General features: G+C 36.0%; 1 protein-coding gene across 6 annotated transcripts in view; it reads left to right on the plus strand.

Moving 5' to 3' along the window:
* Window positions 1-19,691, plus strand: part of SLC4A4 (solute carrier family 4 member 4) — a 343,107-nt gene that overhangs the window by 250,950 nt on the left and 72,466 nt on the right. For all 6 annotated transcript variants that reach the window (XM_041724407.1, XM_041724406.1, XM_041724405.1 and 3 more), the window contains 2 exons: window positions 5,175-5,446; window positions 17,730-17,800. In XM_041724407.1, the coding sequence (XP_041580341.1) occupies window positions 5,175-5,446; window positions 17,730-17,800 (343 nt within the window). The remainder of the gene's footprint in view (window positions 1-5,174; window positions 5,447-17,729; window positions 17,801-19,691) is intronic.

Below are 19,691 nucleotides of genomic sequence, written 5' to 3' on the forward strand. Positions count from 1 at the left end.
GGAGAGGGTGAGTGCATTGCTGAAGCATCCATCATCTGTTGTTTGTAGGCCTGGAATTTGAATTCCTGCTGACTCGGGAGCCTATGCCTCTTATGGAATCACTAGACACTCCCAATGGACATAACGACTATGATATCATATTTTCTTTTAGAAGTTGATGGATCATTTTAAGAAGGAGAAAAGTCAAGTTAAGCGAATTATCCAACTGGCCACATTAGCACACAAATAGATTCAAAATCAAATGGAGTATTCTGGCCTCTTTCTAATGAACTTGATACCTCTCAGAATTGCCTATCCCAGCAGTTCTCAATCCTTAGGCAGATTGCAGAATTTCACATGACTTGCTGACATTCCTTGTTGGAATTTCCATATTCTTATATTGTTATACATTTTTAAGAGTTTATTATTGGAAATTTTATTACCTACATGATACCTCATGGACTTAGGTACTGGCATAGTAGCCTTTGAAATTGTGTGTGCCATCAAAAAGAATTATGAGGTAGAAGAAGGAATGAGGATTTAAAACTAGTGTTTTGATATCAGGAAGGGAGACAGAACATAAAGACTCCTAACTCTGGGAAACGAACTAGGGGTGGTGGAAGGGGAGGAGGGCGGGGGGTGGGGGGGAATGGGTGACGGGCACTGAGGGGGACACTTGACGGGATGAGCACTGGGTGTTATTCTGTATGTTGGTAAATTGAACACCAATAAAAATTAATTTATTAAAAAAAAAGAAAACTGGGTTGAGAACGTCAGCAAGGGTCTTATGAAAATTTAAAGTTTGAATTTTAAATAATATGAATCTTCTGTAGCTCATCACTACAAACTCTTCCATCATAATTCTCAGAAGGACATTGGAAAGAATTCTGTTTGTGTCAGTTTATAAAAAGTTAAACCGTTTTTATATGTTTAAGAAAACATTGTGTGAGACAAGAAAGCTCTTGTGGAAGATGAAACAAGCATGTACTATAAACAGGAACAAACATGTGCAACCTTTGCAGAAAGATTTATTGGATGCAATGTGATCAGAGTTTTAATATACAGAAAATGTTTGCATCCCAGTTTACTTTAGATAATTGTAGGATAGAGGTTATTTCCTTTCACTAAGCAAGTTCCTTTCTCACTTTCCCTTCTGTTTCATCATAATTGGTAATGTAAACATAGTTCCAAGTGATTTATTTGAAAACAGTTGTAAAGCAACAAGAAACACTTGAGAAACTGTGCTTTAAATTCATCACCAAGTAGCATGTGGTGCTTATGCGGCAAACCTTAGTATTTTATTCACAATGCTGTATCATTTGCTTAAATATTAGAATAACAGTGCTAATATTTTGTCTAGAGACAGATTATTTGTGTAGATCACTATTTCTCAGAGTGTATTTCCTCAACTTCTAGTCCCATTTTAGTTATTCAATGGACAAAAAGCTGCTGTGATCCCAATAAATCTGGAAAGTGCTGTATATTTTATCTCCCTCCCAGTAATTCACTTTACACTTTCGCTTACTAAGGAATCTGAGAAATCCTTCGGTAAAGAAACTGGTCTAGTCTGTCTTGCCCAGATTTTTCCCCAACATATTTTACCATTTTTTTGAGAAGTAGATAAATCCTTGTTTTGTAGCTTCAGTGGACTCAAACATAAACTCCGCAAAATCCGCAGATGTCCTTCTAACATGGGATACAGTTTTAATGTTTGCCCTATAAACTGGAGAATCATAAAGGAATATGAAAGACATATTGTCACCTTTTAAAATTCATGACAGAACAAAGGAAAGAACTTACAAGTTTCCAAATGACAGTTGTAGTTTTATTTTCCTAACTCTGCAGCCTCCTTTGCACTGTTTTCACACATTCTAAGCCAGTAACAGAGAATTAGATGCCTTTTCTTTTTCTTGAGTGAGGAATCTGAAAGAAGTTTACCACCATGGTAGCCTCATAATTAAAGTTGGAGTCTAACCTGCATAATTGTCATTTGGTCATTCAATAATTTTTTCCTTCTATTCTTTGAACAATTTACTTAAGGGTTTTCAAATGATTATTTTCTTCTATTACTGGATTTATTCATGTAGTTTTAGGGAGTTTATATTTGGCATTGGCTAAACATTAATTTCTGTAGCATGTTTCAGATGAGTTCTTCAGTTTGTACCTTGGTTCTATGCTGCTTAGAAACAAACTATAATTCAAAATATCTAGGAACACAGTGAAAGCATAAGTATGTAAACCCATTTTTTCATTTGAATTCACAATAGTTTCTTTTGTCTTTCCTATCATTTCCTGTTACTTTGTATAACTTAATTGCTATTTAAACTTGGCACTAAAGGGACTGATAATCTTATTGGATGTAATATTGCCATTTTATTGTAGTCATTACTGTTGATCAACTTGTTTTAAAAAGTTTCTCATCTCTTATTCCTCTTTCTTATTGCTGCTGTAAACAAAACTTTTACAATGAAGTGCCATGGGTTTTAATGATTTTATTTGGGTTTATCTTATAGAGCTACTTTGAGAGTATTTAAGTATTTTAGAGGAGCTATTTTGGTATATTGTTTAGATCCTAAGATTTAAGTTTATACATGCAGTTTTTTTCCTTTGTACCCAAACTGAATGTTCCTAGCCCTTAGCTAGTTATTGGATTTGTTTCTCATCCTGTCCTGTAAACATCAATACTCTCAGCAACCATTAGCATTCCCAGAACAAATCAAGATTGTCCTAACTTCATCCTGTTAAGGAAGCTAAAACTAGATAATTGTTAAAAATTTTTATTTTAAGAAAAAAGTTTGCTGGCTCAGAAGTACTGTTTCTTAGCTCTATTGAAACTTGACTCATTCTGTGATAATGTAAATCATCTCAAATTCCTAGAATTTAGCTTTCTCTATAGTCCACTTATCTCACAAAGACATGCACAGGATTAAGCAGTGGGGTTCCAGATGCAAAGGAAACTATAGGAGAATGCAAAAGTTGTCTTCAGAAAGATTCCAGGAAATCCATAGGTGATAACTTTCTACCCTAGTGTCAATAATATCCTGCTTTGGTAAAATTTATGTGATTTGGTGAAAAGAGGGAAACAAAGGACAGTGGTTTTTTTTTAAGGTCCACCCTAAATACAAATCAGGTAGGGGAATGATGGTGTAAATTTTTTAAAGGACCAGTCCAGGAATGTAGAGATTTGGTTTCTGGTTCAGTAGAGTTGATGTTCCAGTTCAAGTTCAAAGGGTGTCTCCTGTAGAACCAAAAAGAGGCATGTTCTGGATAAAGTCCAAATGCAACCTACTGGAGAAAATTTCTTGCTGGGGTTGGCAAGTATTTTACTTTATTTGGTTGAAGAACTTGATGGGATGAGTTTCACCCACATTATGGAAAGCCATTGCTTTATTCAGAGTCTACCAACTCTGACATGGTGAAATGTTAATTTTACCAAAACCACCCTTACAGAGACACCAAGAGTCATGTTTCACTGAATATCTGGGTACCACGTGGTCCAGCCAAGTTGACACATAAAACTAACCATCACAGTATATAAGGAACTTGTAATTCTAATATTATGTAAAATTTTCACTCAGGATCTCCTGGCTCCCTGTGATGGCTCATAGGTCATGTCAGTAACTGTTTCAAATCCTAAGCCACATAGGCATACCTTAATTCATCTAGCAAGTTTTCACTGGAAACCTGTATGTCAAGCATTGTGTTAGCTTAGAGAATTTAAAGTTTATTCTAAGATTAGTGTGAAGCCATCAAAAAGTTTTAAATGGAGGTGGGGGATCTTATTTACATTCTAAAAGATTAGTTTGGCTGGGATGTGGAAAATGACTTCGGTCAGGGCAAACATGGATGTCCATTAAGGACTTATAATTAAGCAAATACTTCTTGGTGGCCCAAACTTGGTGGTGGTGAAGATGTTGATGTCATTCCTTTGGCAAAGTATTAAAATATATCACTATCAGAAATCCATTGTTTAAAAGCAAGACTAGAGCTTCAAGCATGCAGGATCCTTGATTTAGACTTTTTCTTGTAGGAGAAATATGACTACTACTATTTGCTTTTTCATCACAAATGATGAGAAAAAGATACTATAAGTAATCTTCACATAGTTTTAAAAGAATCAGTATGGAATGGTAAAATGTCAACACTTGACCCATCTTTTCCCAAATGTGAACAATACTTATAAAAAATGGGAGAGCCTTCAAAAAACAATGGCATACTCTGATGGAGGCAGCTTATTCTAAGACTGCTGTGGGATAGGAACAGACAAAAAACAAGGTGGTGGCAAGATGCTTCACACACAACTTTAGCAGGAAGATATGTCTGTGCACAAGCTTCTTGAGAAGTGGTTGCATCTGGCTATTGCATGGCAAGACAGCCTTTCTCCATCTGACTACAGTATACTAATCCTATTTATCCTTAATTGCTTTGAGTTTTTGCTGCAACTCCATTTGTCCCCCCAGCCAGAATTAGTAGTTCTTCTGGGTTACTCTGTGGGAATCTTTAGACATCATGTAGTATTTTATGGTGTGATTATGTTTATCAGTTTGTCTCTCTCAGTAGACTGCAATGAGGTGGGGTCAGAGACTATATTTATCTTAGTGTTTTCATTAACCAGTAAAGCTCACAAACATTTATTGGGTGCATACTGGGTATCAACATGACACTTTCTTTTTTTTTTTTTTAAAGATTTTATTTTAATTTATGAGAGAGAGAGAGAGAGAGAGAGAGAGAGAGAGAGGCAGGCACAGAGACATAGGCAGAGGGAGAAGCAGGGTTCCTGCAGAGAGCCCGACATGGGACTCCATCCCCGGTCTCCAGGATCACGCCCCGGGCTGAAGGTGGCGCTAAACTGCTGAGCCACCAAGACTGCCCTTCCAAAGTGTTTATTTTATGAACTCCATTGAGGCAGATTTTCTGAATGAGAAAATTGAGTTATTTACATACAAATGGTATGACTACTTTTGATATGCCATTCTTAAACTTCTAGGATTATTTCTTTATGGTAGCATAATAATGTCACTAGATCACACCTTCAAACTTAATATTTTCTGGATGAAACTAAGACTAAGCTTTATATCTAGAGGCTAAAAGTGAGTGCTTATTTTGAGCATCATTCTGAGGTCATTGGGCAGTTTTCTATTATTCCTTGAGTTCCATGGAGGAGGAGTCTAAATACCTTTCTTTCTTCTTTCCAGGGACCATAATTTTGACTATCTGGAGTTTCGCCTGTGGATTGGCTTGTGGTCAGCCTTCCTGTGTCTCATTTTGGTAGCCACAGATGCCAGCTTCCTGGTTCAGTACTTCACTCGCTTTACTGAAGAGGGCTTCTCTTCTCTGATTAGCTTCATCTTTATCTATGATGCTTTCAAGAAGATGATCAAGCTAGCTGACTACTACCCCATCAACTCTGACTTCAAAGTGGGCTACAATACTCAGTTTTCCTGTGCTTGTATGCCTCCCGACCCAGGTGAGGACATCATGCTTAGTGTTTGTGCTTACCCTGTGTTTGGAGAAAGGTATAGGCTCCATGCATGCAAATTTTTATCATGATCCTCAGGAGAAGGTTTTTATTTTCTCTGAGAAACCATCCTGCTGAATTTGAAATCTCATCACCCAAGGTATCTTAGCCATGTGATGCAATCAGGAAGTGAAACCAGAAGCTCTGAAATGTGAACATAATTAGCTCATACTTTGAAATTAACTCAAACTGTAGTATTTGCAAAGAAATTTAGTGTACATTATTCTTGAAATTATCTGATAGTTGAGGGAACCAGGTACAAATATTAACAGATATAAGGACCAGACCAACTCAGTAGTCCTCTGAACTTCTGTGCCATATTTTGCTGTTTCCTTATTACTATAGGAATCTCTTCCAAAAGTCTAAATAGATAGTTGTAAGCTTTTAGAAGAAACAAGGTACTCATTCACTGTATATAATTTGAGGCGTGAAAAAAAAAAGATTCAGAGTGGAGTCACCTAGTGGTAAAGTAGAGCCTTATAGTTCATCTGTGCTAGAAAAGGTAAATAAGAAAAGAAAAGGAAAAATGAAAGAAAGAAAAGAAAGAGTGTTATGCTCTCAGGGAAGATTTACATTCTGGAGTTCAGAAAGGCATAAAAGTAAAAAGTAAGTTCTGAGTAAGGAATATGATTCTACACATCTTAGCACTTTAATATCCATCTTGTCAAACCTGGGTCAGCATCAGGACTTGTCCCCCATAAAGTGCTCAATTTGGTCTTTGGGATTTTTTTTTTTTTTTGAGTAATGCATCATCATTTTATAATATGAAAGGCATTTTGGGAGAAAAGATTCACAATGGGGAAAGTTGTTTTATATTTGCTCTGGGAGGATGAGAGGTAGACATTTGTGTCAGACTAATTATAACTAATGGTGATGATGTTAGTTATCCCAGGTCATGCAATTAGCTACAGGTCATTGTCCCTTAGAATAAATAAAAATTCACGTACACTCCATGCTCTGACAAAGATCTTGTAGCAGCAGGAGTACAGCAGTGTACTGAGGGCTGTATAAACCTGAGCATGGATGTAGTGGGGCACGTGTATGCAATGTGTACTTCTACTTAGAGATTCTGAGGAAAAACCTCTTTTATTTTTAGACTTTATTCATGTTCATGAGAGAGAGACCCAGAGAAAGGGAGAGACATAGACTCAGAATCTCTAAGTAGAAGTACACATTGCATACATGTGCCCCACTACATCTATGCTCAGGTTTATACAGCCCTCAGTACACTGCTGTGGGACTCGATCTCAGGACCCCATGATCATGCCCTGAGCCAAAGGCAGATGCTCAACCACTGAGCCACTCAGTCATCCCTGAGGAAAAAAACTCTTAATTACAGTAAAACAAACATGGATGAATTATAGACTAGGAGGCAAACAAAATGATTATGAATTTAAAAATGAAACAAGAGGCTACAGAGAATTTTAATGCTTCTGACAGGCTGTGTCAGATTGCTCTCACATATTTTGGTGTTGTATCTGAATTCTTCTCTGCCACTTTGGTGGAGAAATTTTAGAAGACCTGCATACATCTTGAGTAGTAAGAGACAAGAGAAAATTGGGTCAGTCAGTAACACTGAGGAAAAGATAGGGCATCGTTGGGTTTTGTGCTCATGGATTCTTTTGTCTTCTTTAAGAATAGTAAACACACATTAAAACAAAACACATGCTTAGGGACGCCTGGGTGGCTCCGTGGTTGAGCATCTGCCTTCGGCCCAGGGCGTGATCCTGGAGTCTCAGGATCGAGTCCCACATCGGGCTCTTGCGAGGAGCCTGCTTCTCCCTTTGCCTGTGTCTCTGCCTCTCTGTGTGTGTGTGTCTCTCATGAATAAATAAATAAATCTTAAAAAAAAAAAACATGCTTAAAAAGCGGAGATCGGTATAATGCGGAAGTTTAAAGATTCAGGCAACATGAAAGACATATGGGTGCAAAAACTTATTGTTAAAATATATACCGATTACAAATATTTCATAACTTAAAAACTGCTTGAAGGGTGCCTGGGTGGCTCATTTGGGTAAGCATCTGCCTTTGGCTCAGGTTGTGATCCCAAGGGTCCTGGGATCGAGTTCTGAATTGGAGAGCTGAGAGCCTGCTTCTCCCTCTGCTTCACTTTCTGTCTCATGAATAAATAAATAAAACCTTAAAAAAATGCATAGAAGAGAGTAAGCACTCGATACATGATAGATACTATCATTAGGGTCAATTAAATATGCTTGAAACACAGATGTTACCATTACATAACCATGTAGAACTTCTCCTAAAAGAAAAAGGAGGTTATCCTCCATTGTGGACCTTCAGGAGAAGTCCATACTATGCATGTTCAAAATATTGGCTCACAGATGTATTTAACTGTAGGATTTTTGAACCTTCACCTTCACTTATTTCTGTCTTTATTGATATGTAAGTATTTGTTTATGAAAAAAGTCTGTAATCTGACTTCATAGGCAATTTTGAGTAGTCATTCAACAAAGTTTTCTAAAGGAAAAAAAAAAACTTTCTCGGTTGTTTTAAGGTTTGAGGTATTCATAAAGCCCAATGAGGGCTTTGCCAGCACACCTGGAGCAAAGAAGATCTACCTACCCGAGGCTAATGGAAATTGGTGCTCCTTGTTTTAATTGGATGCTGGCAGAGAGGGTAACATGAAGCCAAGGAAGACATATTTGAATGGTTTTAACCATGAAAATATATAAGGATCTTACATGTAATTTTCCTTTCAAGAAGTATCATTGTTTTCTTTTTCCTTCCTCCCTCCCTCCCTCCCTTCTACCCCTCCCCTTCCTTTTTTCCTTCCTTCCTTCCTTCCTTCCTTCCTTCCTTCCTTCCTTCCTTCCTTCGTTTATTCATTCATGAGAAACACACGTAGAGGGAGAAGCAGGCTCCCTGTGGGGAGCCGGATGCGGGACTTGATCCCCGGACCCAGGATCATGCCCTGAACCGAAGGGACACTCAACCACTGTGCCACCCAGGGGTCCCAGGATCATTTTTTCTTATAAAAGTTATCTTGAGGCTTGAAACATGCACAGTGAATAGTAGCTGAAGGTGGAGATAGATAGCTTTGCCTTTGACCTGTTTTCTCTAGCTTGTATAGAAAGTCTGTCTTGGAAGAACTCTGACAATTCCTACTACCTCTAGGTGGTACCAGTAAAGCAGTATAGCAGGGATTTGAAGTCAGAGAATTTTGTATTTAAGTCCCAGCTTGGCTACTAATGCCCTATGTGTGACTTTGGGCAAGTTCAGTTTCCTGAGGAAACTTTGCCTCACCTTCCTCATTGGTAAAATGGGGTTAATAATAGTGTGTACCTTATAGAATTGTTATACTGTGTGGAGAAAATGAGGTATTTCAGACAAAGTACTTAGGACAGCTTCTGATAAGTAATTGTTAACTGCCATTGTTACTGCTGTTATTATTTATTAAAATTTAAGGTTAGCAAGTATGAATGATAGAACCAACAAACCAGTCTTCTTCATCCCCCTTCTAAGCAAACATTGTTGGGCAGTTGGCTTATTCTGCTACAAGATTGTTGGTTGCACCCTGTATTTTTAGAGTTGTCTAGATGAAAGGCACCTGTGAAGGATGTGTATATGATTGTGAAGGATTATTTTAACCTATGGAAATAAAATCTGTTTCTGGTTTGGAAAAGGCAAATGGATATCTCGATTTTCATGCAATCTCATATTTTATAAAACCCCTTAAAATGAGTGCTTGTGTGTCTCTCTCATAGCCTTAATATTTTTTGAGAGAAAACTATATACCACCATAAACTTAGTACTTCATGATAACAAATTGAAAAATGATAGTTAGAGAATAATACAGTTGCACGTACAGCTACGGTAAGTATTCTAAAGACAACAAAAGCCTGGCCTTTCATCACAACGTGCACTCCTAATAAAAGAATTCAGTCAATGAGTCAATAATATTTAAACTGGCGGGTGACTTGTTTTTCAACACTGGGACAGTATGTAACAGTGAACCAGAAACTACACAGATGGAGTCATGATCCTGCAAACTGAGAAATGATTTTACAGGAAGGGAAATAGGGGTCACTTAATCACTAAGAAAACTCTATTCATGGTCACAATAATATTGTTGAGTTTTTTTGTGCTTTGAGAAGACAATTTTTCCTCCTCTTCTTCTTCCTTATTTTTCTTGTCCTCACTTGCTTCTGTAAATCTCCATCACTTCCTGAGTTTCAATTTATTCATACCTCTTTTTCTCCTTTCATTTTGCCCCATTTGTTGTTCAGGCGCCAAAGTCATGGACTTACTTAGGCTCTCACTAAAGAACTAAGAAAGCTCAGGTGCAAGTGCTAAAAGGAAAATTAGCCAGGGTGGATACATGGTTTTTGTGCTAAAATGTCCTTTTCTTAGAGTAGCTATTAATTGATCTAGTAGAGGTTATATTTCCCCATGTGCTTTGATGCTTATATAGCAAAGCTGTATAAAAAAGTGTTTCAGTTCAGAAGCCAACAGTAAAAATTAAAAAATATCTAAATGATAATTCACAATTCTACATTTCATCACCAACATCCCAATTTGGGAAACAGTTGGGGTGATAAGTATAAACAGTATGTGCTTTGGAGTAAAGGAAAGTGAGTGTGAATTTAGCTCTCGCTAGCAATGCGACCCTGGACTAAGCTAATTACCTTTTTTTTTTTTTTATGACCTGTGAGCTGGGTTAGTAATTGTATACCTACTCTGAGAAGTTATTATATGGGTTTAATGAAATAGTATACATAACATTGTGTGACACCTAAGTAAAAATTTGTTCTTTTTCTCATTGTTTCATAAAAGATGAAACAGCCAGTTTTATCTTTCAGTTGCATTCTTTAAAAAAAAAAAAAGATTTTATTTATTTATTCTAGAGAGACACAGAGAAAGAGGCAGAGACACAGGCAGAGGGAGAAGCAGGCTCCATGCGGGGAGCCTTATGTGGAACTCGATCCCAGGACCCTGGGATCACGACCTGAGCCAAAGGCAGGCACTCAACCACTGAGCCACCCAGGTGCCCATTTTAGTTGTATTCTTTTAAAGAGGTTCAAATTTAATTTTCCCTGTGATTTTCCTAGAGAAAGATACTAACTAGGTTTTTCCTGGAAGCCTAATTAACAACTAATGTGCTGTTGTAGATAAATATAAAGCACTGCACTGGACCCATATTTAAAGAGAAAAATGTTAAGGAGTTCAGTATATAATAGATCACTTAATATTCCACTGAATCTCAAATCTACAAAAGTGTTATATACTGTTTATAATCATGTAGAAGGCTTTAAAGTCCTAGAGGTGAAATGTTTAGTTCTTTTAAGGGGATTTGGTCTAATTCACTCAAAAACATAAATGAAAGAATTTTGTTATGAACTCTGCTCTATCCTTTTCCCCTTCTTTCCCTCTTTCTCCTGCTCTTTTGTCTTTCCCCTTCTGCTATCAACAAAAATTTATAGAGGATCTATTTCATTTCCTTTTAAGAATTGTGCTACTTGGAACGAGGTGGACTACACATATCATACACACACCCAGCACACACATACATACCTATACACTACACCATACATGCACACCACGCTGTATACACCTATACACTATACCACATACACCTATACACACAAACCCTTATGCACCATATTGCACACACACACACACCTGTTCATCACACAAATGCACACCACACACATCACACTACTCATACACCACACACATACCTATACATCACACACATACTCCTGTACACACATGCTGCTATATACCACATCATACACACATACACACCACACACATACCACATGTACCTGTACACAAACACACATACGTATACGCCATACTGCACACACACTATACTACACACAACTATATACCACACATACAGACACCACACCACACACACCTATACATCACACCGCACACGCATATCACCCTGCACACACACATCTTAACACCACACACACCACATCATACACACTTATACACTCCACCACACCACACATACACACACTCATACACAGCTTTTTATAAAATGTGTTTTTAAAATGGTGTTAATTACTTTTTGAATGAATGAGGTCAGGTTTTCATTTGACCTATGCTTTAGAAATACATTTCCACTTTGATACCTGTGTTCATTTGCCTAATGTGTCAAGGTTGCAATGACTGTACTCTCTAGGGCATATTAATATTTTAGAAAGGGTCAAAATAAATTTTCCTACCAATTGAAGTGTGGTTTTGTATCTGGAGGGGAAAGAAGCCTTGCTAAAAATGATAAACAAATTAGAAAAGCAAGAAAATCGCCTCAAGGGAATAGATACTATGCTTTATTATTAACAGAAGGGATATGTTTTATTGATACATTGTTGACTGTTCCAGGGAGAGCATGTTTAATAATTGGTGAATGATTAAGAGGAATAAATCCTTTCTCAGGCACTGAGACATTTTTATCTCTAGTATCTCGCTTTCTCCCTGGTATAAAACTGTAAGACCAAGTCAAGTGATTGAAGTAGCCATGGCTTCCATTTCTAGACCTTTGTTTTATTCACAGCATGAGGAGACTTCAAAATACTCTAAAATGGTTGTCACTAGAGTAGAATTTCATTACCATTTCCTTCTATATAATTTTTCTATTATCGTAATAAATGCTATGCACCAATATGTTGCTATCATTAAAAAGAACTACTGGATTGTGTCTCCTGTGGTCCCATGTTATAGTCAATATGTGTTTCATAATTAGAAAGCCCATTAAAAGAAAATTAGGAAATAAAAGATAAAATTAGGAAATAAAAGATAATCCTAATTTATCTTCCATGACCTGCATCATATTCTATGCAATTATGTTTTTATTATGTACCATTCCCTTTTTGGATTATAAGTAGGTTTAAATCATAGACTAATGGTTAAACAGAAAGTACTAGGCCTTCTGATATAGGACCACTCAAGCTTTGCATTTGCAAGGAGACTCTACCAACTAGCTGACATTTAATCATTCACGGTAATATGGCCTTTTGAGAAAACCATAGGAATTTGAAGCATCCATCGTTATAGTTTCCTTTTCCTCTCCTAGACTAATATTTTAGCAGTTTCTGTATAATACTTGCAGGAATCAGAAAATGGGAAGCAATTAATTTGGATAATTACCAGACCTGTGTAATTCTCTAGCTCTGCATTTGTATGAAAACAGATTTGAAAACGTATCCATAGTAATGTCTATACACATCTGAAATGTAATGATGAGTGGCTATGGAAGAGAAGGTTTTTTTTTTTTTTTTTTTTGTGAAAATAATGGCTAAATACATCCCACTTAATAGCAGATAGTAGCTCAACTTTTTGACTTCCAGTGTGGTCTCATAGATGCACATGTGAGAAAGTGTCCGTGGGTTGGAGAGTGTCATAACTTAAACTTGTTTAGTTGCAGTGAAAACCTCAAGCATGAGTTTTGGTAAAAAATACTTAGGAAAATGAAAAGGGTAATAACAAGAAAAAATGAAGAACATTTTTCTATTAATTTTATTTGTTTTAAGGCTCAAGGCTGAGATAGTAGCAGGTAATTTCCCTAAGAGATATTTCCCCCAAAGTTTTCTTCATTCACCTTGTCATCCCTCCAAAGATCATTTTTGCCTTTTATTGATCTAGACATTAAAGCATAAATATTTGGTTTTATTAAGAGGAGTTCACGTGCTGAAATTACCCAGGACCCTTAAATAAGGATGGTGTGACCACGCAAGCAAGAAACTTACTCAAGTTTTATTCCGTATCTGTTTTCCAGTTACTCAGTTTATTCAGATTTGCTTATGTAGAATGGAATAAAACAAACTTCATTATCATGGAGAATACTCTTAAATTTTTTTCTTATTCAGACCAAGTTAACCAATTCTGCATTATTGTAATCCTTTTTTTTAATAAAGATTTTATTTATTTATTCATGAGAGACAAAGAGAGAGAGAGGCAGAGAAAGAAGCAGAGGGAGAAGAAGGCTCACTGGGGGGAGCCCGATTTGGCACTTGATCCCAGGACCCTGGCATCACACCCTGGGCCAAAGGCAGATGCTCAACTGCTGAGCCACCAGGCGTCTCCATTATTGTAATCGTAAGAAGCTATGTTGTGGAATAGGTTCAGATTTGGCTAATATTTAAGCACCATCCAAGTGTCAGACATTTTACTAAAGGATTTTAATACACTATATTTCAATATATTATATTGTATTATTATAATATAGATGTATGTAATCATCACATAAACCTCGTAAGGCAGCAAACCCTTTTTACCCCCAGGGGTGAAGTTTTGCTTTCTCCAGGTCATAAAGCTAGTAGTAACCTTAGCTATCATCTATTTCAGTTTTACCTGCTACTGGATACTGTGCTAACAGCTTTGCCTACGTTGTCTTATTTGATCTGCATAGTAACCTTAGGAGGTAGATTGTTTCAAATCCAACTTCGCGAATGAAGGACCTGTGGTCAAGAGCAGTGAAGTGACTTCCTCAAGATTGTGTGGTGAGGTAGTCTGGGGACATTATGCTCCAGAAGGTGGTCAAGCCAGAGGTATAGCTCAGCTTTCTCAGCACTCCTGTCTCTAACTTGTGATGTGGTGGTATGTTGAAGCAGACAGATTTCTGTCTTGATGGCCATTTGTTGTTCATAGTTGACCATGTAGCTTTCCTGCAAATTCCTAATGTCACAGTTCCTGCTGTGTAAAGCAGAGGAATCATGGGGTAGTTCCAGGTGCCAGGTACTAGAGAATAAGGAAGGACAACCTTAAAATTGAAATTGCTATTTCTTATGCAGGAGGTATACTAACATTGACACATGGATGTCACCATTTTTTTCCTGCTCATGGCTCCTGTACTCTGTTCTTTCTGTAGATCTCTCCTTAAACATGGAGGGGGAAAAAAGTGAGCTCAAGATAGGAGTACTCACAGGCACATTTAAAAATGTCTGCTGACTGACAATGTTCGTTCCCCTGTTCCAGAGGATCAGCTAGAATTTGCTACATGGGAAGTAAGATCAAGGGGTGAAAATCCAAGGACCATAAAATGAACAACCTGTGAAAACTCCCTGAAACCAAGTATGGGACACAGACTGTCCCAGTGACAAGAAGCTAATTCTACATTAGCCAGATTCCTAGGGCAAAGACTTTCTTTGTTTCCTAAGCCATGGTACTAAGCAAATAGCGAAGACCGACAGAGTGCAGTGTGTTTATGCTTTTCTATTTGACTTTATCAGAATCCTAATTAAGGATATTACAAATTCCATATACATAGATCATTCTACACTTGGTTGCCAAAATACTTGCATTGTATGTATCTGGATCCAAAGGGTGACTAGTGGTTCTTGTAGACCAAACTCCCAATTGGAATTGATCATTTTCTCATCTGTGAGCTTAAAGAAATTTACTTTTAATATTACTTATGGACCCTACCATATTCTGCCAATATATATTTATGGAAGTGCTTGTTTATATATTTATTTTGAAATTCTCTTGAAGCAGCTGCATACTAAAATAAGGCAGGAAAAGTTTACTGTCCTTTTGACAGTCTCAAAATCCCTTGAGATTTTGAGAGCCAGTATGCCCTAATAGCTTGTCTGAAAGGAAAATTGAAAAGATAAAGGAATTTAGATGAGCAGAATTGATGTGTATCTAGAACTTGAAAGTAGTTACTGAAAGTTCAGATTGGCTTCACTTGTGGTCTTTATTATCTGTCATTCATTTCACATACACACACAAAAAAGGAGGCTTGGATATCTTTTTCCCTCACTCCTGCTCCTTGTTTTTATACAGAAAATTATGTTGCAAAAAGACCTTCACTCTTATGACAGGAAGCTCATAAAATTGCATTAAAGAATCTTGCTTGGAAGGAAGAGCAGCTTTCCAGACACCATCTAAATAGAGCCTGTGATTTCATATATGCCCTTTTCTTTCAAATGCTCAGACCAGTCAGACAAATCAGTGCGCAGTGGAGATTCACATATCCACATCATCTGACATTGGAGAGTGTTATCCCACCTTGAATTCTGTGGTTACAAAAATAAAATACTGGGTAGGAAAAGAAAGAATGCTGAACAAGATTTTAGTACCAATTCTACTTTTGGTTGACTCCACAATCCTGTGCAAGAAACTTGGCATATCTTGCTTCAGGGTCCCGTTCAACATAAAATGGGTATGAAAATATATCTGTTACATGCTCTCAGGAGTTTTTAAATGAGCAAATGGAATAATGTAAGAAAATATACTTTAGGCTTTAAAAAAAACAAAATAGTAATGAAAATCTAGGTTTTGTTAATAAAAAAGTACTAACATCTTCTTCCTTTTGGGAATGGATTCATGTTTGGCTTTTTTTTTGTTTGGGCCAAGCATCCTTTTAGCCTGTTTTGATTTTTTCCATGGCCTGCACTGAAACAGAAAAAGAAAATAATTTGCACATGTGCTCGTTTTACTGTGGAAATAGGGATACCCTAGCAGCAGCTAGCTTTAGATTAAAAGTTTAACGATTCCAGAACTTTCAAAGATCAGAATGGATTCTAAAATTGAGAAAAGCCAGGGCTCAGGCTACACATTTTCTCCCCTTTGTTTTCTTTATTTTATTTCTTTTGCCTTTATCTGCTCCCATTCATTTGTAGTCATTAAATGGTCCCTATTTTAGCCTCATTTATTGATAGTAAAAAAGTATTTTTTCAGCTCTATTGAAGTATAACTGACAAAAGTGTGATATATTTAAAGTGTACAGAATGATAATTTCATATATGCATACAGTATGAAAGGATTCCCACCAAGTTAATACATCTATCACCTCACTTATTTATTCTATTTTATATTATTTTATTTTATGAACACCTAAGGCCTACTCTCAGAAAATTTCGATTATGCAACACAGTATTATCATCTATAGTTACCATGCTATACATTAGATCCTCAGACCTTATTCCTCTTATAATTTAAAGTTTGTATCCTTTTATTAACCTCTTCCTATTTCTCCCAACCCCTGGCAACCACCGTTCTACTATTTATTTCTATGAGTTGTACTTAATTTTTCTGTGAATTTTTTAAAGATTCTACCTATAAGTATTTGTCTTCGTCTGACTTATTTCACTTAGCATAGTGCCTTCCAAGTTCATCCATATTTTTGCAGATGGCCGAATTTCCGTTTTCTTAAGTTGAATAATAAATATTTTTGAGTTCCTATTAGTTAAGTGCCAGACTGAGCAGATTCTGGGGAAAAGCAGTGAACAAGACATGTTCTTTCTTCATGAATCTTATATTCTCAATTTCAGCAATCAAATAAATCTGTTTGTTTCTCCTTAAGAGCTTATGCAGGTAAGACCTAAAATATGATGAGGTAAAAAGATAGTAAAGGGCTTGGGGGCAGGAGGGCACAGGCAGGAGGGGAACAATTAATAATTAGCAATTTGGATGTTAAGTGTGACCCTCAAAGATGAAAACGTGTCATTTTATAGTATTTCCATAAATCAGGGATATTCTCTTAGTAAAAATTTATTTTATGACACATAAAGCTTCATGTAATAGGAAAAAGGTTTACCTGATTAAAAAAGGGTTAATTATAGGGTACTTTTAAAATAGTTTTAATTTTAGCCACATTTCATTTTAAAAAATGAAATATTTCCAAGAGGAGGGTTGGTTTAATAAGTAAATTAGGTTTCTTTGAAAGTAGCCTCTTAATAAACCTATAACTCATGCCAAATTATAATAATTTTTTAAATTAGAAAAATGTTTATTCCCATATTTATATAATTTATTATGTATTTGAAAGATTTTTTGTTTTGTTTTCTCACATTTTGCAAAGATATACTTTCTCACATGCAGTCCAAATTACCAAGAATCCCAAACTGGTTAATTAGTGAAATTCCATTTTGTGAGATTTGACTATACATGAAGCCCATGATCAACTTACTCTCTTACTAACATCCATTTCTTCCACTAAGCAAAATATATTGCGTATCTGTTAGTAATGGTGAAGTTTTTTTCTTTTTTTTTCTTTTTTGAACCCTGAAACAAATTGTAATACCATTTTCTTAAATGTTTGCCATTGTTTCTTATCAGATTAGAGTACAACAGATATGTCTGAATCTTTGGTAATTCTTATCTAGGTGAAAGGTGAATATAATTATAATAAAGAAAAATTCATTATGCTTTATGTTATTGTTGAAGACATATTTAATACTTAGCTTTTTTAGATTTTGAGTTATGCAGTTAAGTCATTTTTATTTTATTTTTATGGTAAAAGATTGTCTTTTTCTTACAGTTAATATCTCAATATCTAATGATACTACATTAGCTCCAGAGGATTTGCCAACTATTTCTTCTGCTGACATGGTGAGTTAATATTTCAAACCGCTTGTATATGGTATACTCTAATTATAATATTCATAACATGATGGTTCCTACCCATCAACAATCTGAGTGTGAATACAACTTTAATAATCAGTGGTAATGGAAGGATGGAAAAAAATACTTTCCTTGCGCTAGACAGTTTTTTTTCTTTTTAAAAAAACTCAAGTGAATTTTTATCCCTATAACATGCTTTTTAAATCTGCTTAGGAATTTAACTACTATATCCATTCATTGTCACCTTGAAATATTTTCACAAGTGAAGAAAGTCGAAAAACGAGAGCATGGTATCCTCTCTCTGTTTTTAGAATGATTAAGAATTCTTCTGACTACCAAAGAGTGTTGTGTTCTCCTCAGCAAGGGTGATTACAGCAGGACATTTCCCCTGTCACTTAGAAAGCACTGTGCCTCTGTCACATGATATCCTTTCCCATGGCTTGTAACCAAGGATCTTTAAGAGACTGGAACTAAGCTTTAAAAATGAACTGTTTTGCATGGAAGGTCACACACTGGAAGGAGACTTTTGTGTTGGAGAAAAAGGGGAAAGTGCTATTTCAGGCTTCTAATTGTGTTCCTTCTACACTGGGTATGGAATCTTACCAAAGAATATCAATCTCTCAGTTATAAAGACAGAAACCATAATACCTTGTATTGATAGGGTGCCCATCTCTCAGGAGCCCAGAACACTTCTGCAGATATTATGCAGCGAGTGCCCACAACTCCCTTTCAAAGATGATGCTTTTTATCTTCCCTGGACAACTCTCACTTGACCCTAATTCTCTCTTGCTTTCATATTCTGTTGCTCCCTTGACTTCTTTCCTTACTGGTAAAGTCCTCTCTGATTTTCTTCAAACTTTGCCTGACTATTTATGTTTGATTGTGTATGTGTGTGTGAGTGTGTGAGTGTGTTTGTAAGGAGAGAGTATAAATGTTTTAAAAGCCACATACAGAAAAGAGATCAATTTTCAGTCTTTGAGTCAGCCAGTCTATTGCCTAAAAGAACTTGATTAAAATACAGAGAAAAACAGTTCCTTCTAGACTTGAAATAATTTTAATTAAAGTCTAATTAAAAATTTAAAATACTATATAATTAATTAAAAATTTAAGTTAATTTGCAATTAAAAATTAATAAAACACGTCCATTGACTTAAAAAGAGATTATTTCGGACTTAATTCCTTTTGTAACTAATCAAGGAAAGCTTTAAAAATTAATGAATTTTTAAGCCCTGTCTTTGGGCAAATTCTAGAGCGATTCTAGAAATTGACATGTAATTATAAGATGTCACTATAAGATTTACGGAAAACAAATGGAAATTGTGATTGACTGCTAGTATGACTATTATAAAAGACATAAAGGCACAATAATGATTACAATTTAGCTATCATTTATAGGGCATCTACTAGAGACTAGGTGTTTTACCCATGTTATTAACACAAACTACCATGTATAATTCTGTTCATTTTATAGATGAAAGAAAATGAAGCTTTAGAAGGTAAATAACCTTTCTTGCTCTAGGTCATGTAGCCATAAATTATTAAATCATAGATTTGAAATGAAATCTGAGTGGTTCTACGACCATTTCTAGCATGCCATGATGCATGTTTGCAGAGAGAAAGGTTTACACTTTCAGTTCTTATGCATGTCTATACTCCAGAAGTCCCCTCATGTGTGCATCAGTTACATACCTTACTTAAAATGTTAATTTGCTATGTTCAGCACCTCTAGAGAAGAAATTCGGAAAAAAATGTGTGTATGTAATTATGAAGGACTTTTTCTACTATGAATTAGAACTCTTATTCTATCCTTCATTTCTTCTTTTCTATCCATTTCAATGCCTTCAGGTATACTTTGCTGATACACACACACACACACACA

The sequence above is a fragment of the Vulpes lagopus genome, chromosome 12 (assembly GCF_018345385.1).
Source record: "Vulpes lagopus strain Blue_001 chromosome 12, ASM1834538v1, whole genome shotgun sequence".
NCBI classification, from domain to species: domain Eukaryota; kingdom Metazoa; phylum Chordata; class Mammalia; order Carnivora; family Canidae; genus Vulpes; species Vulpes lagopus.